At 36.8% G+C, this 6,347-nt stretch overlaps 1 protein-coding gene across 1 annotated transcript; it reads left to right on the plus strand.

The window, feature by feature from the left end:
* Nucleotides 1-4,847: 4,847 nt before the first annotated feature.
* Nucleotides 4,848-5,414, plus strand: LOC132517995 (profilin-1-like). The gene has a single exon (XM_060146009.1). The coding sequence runs from the start codon at nucleotides 4,992-4,994 to the stop codon at nucleotides 5,412-5,414; it is 423 nt and encodes a 140-aa protein (XP_060001992.1). The 5' UTR covers nucleotides 4,848-4,991.
* Nucleotides 5,415-6,347: the final 933 nt, after the last annotated feature.

The raw sequence follows: 6,347 nt of genomic DNA on the forward strand, positions 1-6,347 counted from the left end.
TATGTAGTAGATTCCTTGCTTTGTAATTTTAATACAAATTAAAATAATTTGTGATAATTTCTTCTGTCCTTTTTTTGTTCTTGTATAAGTAATAACTGCCTATATAAAAACTAATGCTTATATATTCTTCTCTCTACTGGTATGACCTCATACTTATTTTTATTCTCTTAATCCATTTATCTTAATAAGACAGTGTTAAGTAATAGCAGTGATGGCAGAAATGAATGACTTCATTAACTACACACACACATATATAACATATTTGGAATAATCAAGCTATTTTACTGGAAATATTTTCATTTCATCAGAATTGATTCATTTTGTATTCATATTTTCCATGCACAAAAAGATGAAATCATTGAGTGAAATGGAAATTTCTACAAGCCAGAAAAGACACTCATATGGGCAAATGCAATCACTTTACTTTTTGTACTGTCTCATTTAAATGCTTATAATTTTAATAAATAGCTTATGTTTCATTTTTTTCTCAGTTGTTGCTAAATAACATGTCACTGTGAAAGATAAATGCATTCCATAAATATTGAACTGTTTTATTTAATTACATTGGGCAATCCTTAAATTATTTTTTACTCTCTTAAAAGCTAGTAAATATATTGTGTTAAGAATGACCAATAAAAATAAAATATTTCTTAATATTCTTTGAAAAATATATGTTTGTGTCAGAATTTCTGCTCTTAGCTTAAGGAAGTTTCATTATAATAGTGTCCTCTTTACAGCATAATTTGTCTTGTTAAAAATGCATAAGCTGGGCTTCCCTGGTGGCGCAGTGGTTGAGAGTCCGCCTGCCGGTGCAGGGGACACGGGTTCATGCCCCAGCCCGGGAAGGTCCCACATGCTGCGGAGCGGCTGGGCCCGTGAGCCACGGCCGCTGAGCCTGCGCGTCCAGAGCCTGTGCTTTGCAACGGGAGAGGCCACAACAGTGAGAGGCCCCCGTACCGCAAAAAAAAAAAAAAAAAAAAAAAAAAAAAATGCATAAGCTAATATATCATATAAAGAATTCATAATACCCACGAAGTATTGTAATTGAAATAAATAGAATGGGATGCCAGGGTCAAAGATTAACAATATAATTAGTTGTTCAGTCCATCATTCATCTCATTAAAAATGCCACTTTGATGAAAAATATATAAAATTTCACAAAATGGTGATATATTTTAGATTGATTTATTAGATAGAAATTTTCAAATTATTATTTAAAGAAGTTGCTGAAATGTTTTATCAAATAAGCAACAACTATAATACAATAAATTCATTTCTTAAATATCATTGGAATGTCATGCCTATACCGTGCTTGGTTACATAATTTAAAATTGAAGAATCCCAAACCTATAAATCCTGGATACCAATAAGATTAACCTTCACTGACTCGCTGTCCCCCCCAATCCACTCTACATATGTATTATGTTATGAGTCCTGGGGCAATAAGTATATGAGATCACAAGAGCAGGGAGCTTTAGCAGTTTGAAACTTAAGACAATTTATTTTATTTAAAGCACTCCGAAGCTTTGGGCCTCAGGCATTGTCCAGGCCATGACTCTAACATACAAATATGAAGAGTGAAGAATTCAGGATGAGGTGATATCTAGCTCCTATATTCTTCCTATAGATTTGTTTACATGGAATGCTCTAAGTAAAACTAGTCTGGAAACAGGTTAATATACATTTTACTTAAGTCAATTAGGAAGAAAATAGACAAAGCCTATTCAGGCAAAGCCATCCCCCTTTGCTTGATAATAAAGGAGGTAAGAGAATGTTTACATCAATTCTCAGACTCATAATTACTGATGCACATAAACTTCAACCATGTTGTATAATTACGGCATGTTCCTTGGCAAAAGAGGAAGGAAGAAAACTTCCCTAGTGCTATAAGGATGGTAACAAATTCAATATCTCTGGGATTAAGAATATGTCTTAGTTGTTCCTATTAGGCTAGCCCAAATTATTATTATTATTTGCTTTAATGTTCTTGCCCAAGCCAATAAGAGATTGCACTGGGATGGTTCCTATTCACTAATTCAAGGGAGTAGACTATGTATCCTAGAGGAGGAAGACTGGAGAAATGTACTGATGATGAGGGGAAAAAAAGGTAATGCAAAAAATACCCAGAGACTGAGTATTTGTCAGGATCCAGGGCCGAGAACAGAGCCAGGTTTTGTACCCACACTCAAGGTCAGCAGCATAACCTCTGAAAGAATAGCCCACAGTTTATCTAGGATAGTTAGATCCTAGGTATTGAAATACAACCATTTTGAAGATTTTTTTGTTCAATCAAGGAATGACAGGGTAAAGAACCACTGGTTTTCAGATTTGGGAAAGGGACTCAGAAGATTTCATGATAGACTAGAAATGAGACTCCCTGTTGTCTCTAAGCCCAGGGGCAGGACTCCCACATTTCCATGTGGCCTTGAGAAAAGCGTATGTTCCAATTCCCAGGTGCATTAATTTACTATTGCAGCTGTAACAAATTACCACAAACCTAGCGTCTTAATACAGCACAAATTTATTAAAGTATAGTGCTGGAAATCAGAAGTACAAAATCAGTCTCACTGTCCAAAACTAAGCTGTTAGAAGAGCTAGTTCATTCTGAAGGGTGCAGGGGAAAGCCTGTTTCTTTACTTTTCCCAGCTTCCAGAGGCTGCCCTTATTTCATGACTTGTGACTCCTTCCCACATATTGAAAACCAGCAGCAATGTAGCATCTTCAAATCTCTCTCTGCTTCTGTCATCACATCACCGTTTTCTCTTTGCTTCTTAATCACATTGCCCCTGTGTCTCCTTCTTAAAAGACCCTTTGTATTATTTGGGGCCCATCCAGAAAATCCAAAATAATCTTCCTATTTCATAATCCTTAATCTATGCACATCTGCAAACTCTTATGCCATGTAAATTAACATAGTCACAGGTTCCAAGGATTAGGTCATTGATGTCTTTGGGGATTTTATTCAGTCTATCACACCAAAGTTATTAAACTTATTACTATTTTCACAGGAGAAAAATCGAGAAGGTATTTAATTTGAATAAATTATTTCTTAAAAGTGAACTTTCCTGGCACCCATTTGTTTATAAACTAAATTCGCCTTCATATCATTTATAGTTACAGGCCAGTCTATATTTCTGTTTATATTTAAAAGTGCTACCAAGTTTAATTATTAATAATTTGCCTTTGAATAACCTATACTTGATGGTAACAGCACTTTCACTAGAGTTTGGAGTTTATTTCTGCTTTTATTTCTATTATCATTTTTTTATTTAGTGTATTTTCCTTTTTAATAATTTCAGAAGCTATGATTTATAGTCTGTTATAATTTTTAATTATACATAAAATACATACCTGTCATAAAATTAAAATGTTAAAATAATCACTAAATCCCTTTGATTATCACTCAAAATGAGTGTATTTAATATATTCAGAATAATTCTGTGCAGTTTTACTAACTTGATTTTCCCACACACAGTATTTGATAGTGATTATTCCATGTTAAAATATTGTCATTGTCTGAGTTGTATTTCACCAAACTTTGTACGTTGAAGTCCTAACCCCATGTACCTCAGAATGTGACTGTATTTAGAATCTTAAAAAGGGTTAATTAAGTTAAAATGTTGTCATTGAGTTGGGCCCTTATAAAAAGAGGAAATTTGGATCCAGACACAGACAGAAGACCGCGAAAAGATAAAGAAAGAAGATGGCCATCTACAAGCCAAGGAGAGAGGTCTCAGAAGAAAATTAAGCTGCTAATACCTTGATCTAAGACTTTTAGCCTCCAGAACTGTGAGAAAGTAAATTTCTGTTAAGCCACCCAGTCTGGGGTACTTTGCTATGGCAGTCCTAGCAAATGAATACAAACATTAATGTAGATTTTACTGATTTTAACAGTGTGTAGTATACTATACTATGGATATATCATTGTTTATACCTCTATGACTATTGATAATTATACATTTAGATAATCTAAATGGTCAGGTGCTTTAAACCAAGAGTCTTAACTTTCACGACAACTGGCCTACAGAGGTGAGTTAATGATTACTATTTCACATATTATTTGATGGTTTCTAAAAGCTGATAGTTTATTTTTTTCTATTGTATTTTTCTTTGAGAGTAATGTCTACATTTTCCCACATCAAAGCAAATATCCATGTACTCTGTACAGGTTTCTATAGTTTGTGTTAAGACCAAGGCCAGTTTACACTAGTTGACATTTCTCTCACTCTTTATACATTCTTCACTTTAAAATACCTCCTAATATTATGATTTGTTTTTGTTTCAATTCTAGGTCTTAGATTTGAATTTTTCTTCATATTACATGTCTGTGGGGTATTTTATCAAAATATCAGGAAGAAGATACACTAAATGACTGAGTTCAAAATATCTTGAAAAAATCGAACAACTAAATAATTTTTAAAACAATAATGAAGCAATAAACTAATATACAATTTATATAACCACATTTTTATTGCTCTATTAAAATTACATTTATTCAAATTATTCTTTTATAAAACCAACCTACCAGAGTGCATGCAACTCCAAGTTGTCAATAAAAAGCTGAAAAATTTCCTTAAACACCAATGATTTGAGTAAATAGCCAAGTATAGAGTATTGTATTTTATTTCAGATATTTGTCTTATATTTAATGGATGCTTAAGAAATTTTTTAAATGCCCTTCAATTTTGAACACGTTAGGAAGAAGAAAAATATAATTACTTTTATACTGCGCCGACACCCATAATTTTACACAGTATTCATGCAAAATGTTGTTTTTAAATTTATTGGTACGAAGATGTTACTATCCTTCAATTCAAAAGTAATGCAGAGGAAGTGGCGGTGCGAGGGCTGCGGCACAGCTAGCAGAGCCGCGGTCCGGACCGCAGCGCGTGCCCGAAGCTCTCCGCTTTCCCCCACCCGCCAGCCCGAGGCAGCCCGAGCCCAGCCCCTGGTCCCAGCAGCAGCCCCGAGAGCACCCCAGTAGCAGCGCCATGGCCGGGTGGAACGCCTATAAAGACAAGCTCATGGCGGAAGGGACCTGTCAGGACGCGGCCATCATGGGCTATAAGAACTTGCCCTCCATCTGGGCAGCCGTCCCTGGAAAAAACTTCGTCAACATCACGCCAGCTGAGGTTGGTGCCCTGGTTTGCAAAGACTGGTCAAGTTTTTACGTGAATGGGCTAACGCTTGGGGACCAGAAATGGTCTGTGATCCAGGACTCACTGCTGCAGGACAGGGAATTTACCATGGATCTTCGTACCAAGAGCACCTGCGGAGCCGCCACCTTCGATATCATTGTTACCCTGAATGCCAAGACGCTAGCCCTGCTGATGGGCAAAGAAGGTGTACAGGATGGTATGATCAACAAGAAATGTTATGAAATGGCCTCCCACCTGCGGCGTTCCCAATACTGACCTCGTCTGTCCCTCCCCGCCCCGCACTCCCCACTGCTTTTGCACGCCTCTACATCCCACACACACGTACACCATTTTTATTTTGGGGGCCATTACCCCACACCCCTTATGCTGCCAAAACCACATGGGCTGGGGACCTGGGCAGGAAGGACAGACACGCTTCCCCCAACCCATGCCCCTCCTGTGTGTGGTTTGAAAACCTTTCTGTTTTGGGCTTTTTTTTCCCCAATAAAAAAGGTTATACTAAAAAAATAAAAATAAAAAACCAACTGTACCTGTATATGTCTCTTTTATTTTAACATCTTTATTGGAATATAATTACTTTACAATGGTGTGTTAGTTTCTGCTTTATAACAAAGTGAATCACCTATACATACACATATATCACCATATCAACACCGTCTTGCATCTCACTCCCACCCTCCTAATCCCAGCCCTCTAGGTGGTCACAAAGCATGGAGCTGATGTCCCTGTGCTATGTGGCTTCTTCCCACTAGCTATCTATTTTACATTGGGTAGTGTATATATGTCCATGCCACTCTCTCAGTTCGTCCCAGCTTACCCTTCCCCCTCCCCGTGTGCACAAGTCCACTCTCTAAGGCTGCATCTTTATTCCTGTCCTACCCCTAGGTTCTTCAGAACCACTGTTTTTTTTTTGTTTTGTTTTGTTTTTAGATTCCATATATATATGTGTTAGCATATGGTATTTGTTTTTCTCTTCCTGACTTACTTCACTCTGTATGACAGACTCTTTGTCCACCCACCTCAATACGAATAACTCAATTTCGTTTCTTTTTTATGGCTGAGTAATATTCCATTGTATCTATGTGCCACATCTTCTTTATCCATTCATCTGTCGATGGACACTTAGGTTGCTTCCATGTCCTGGCTATTGTAAATACAGCTGCAATGAACATTGTGGTACATGACTCT

Source organism: Lagenorhynchus albirostris, chromosome 3 (assembly GCF_949774975.1).
Source record: "Lagenorhynchus albirostris chromosome 3, mLagAlb1.1, whole genome shotgun sequence".
Taxonomy (NCBI): Eukaryota; Metazoa; Chordata; class Mammalia; order Artiodactyla; family Delphinidae; genus Lagenorhynchus; species Lagenorhynchus albirostris.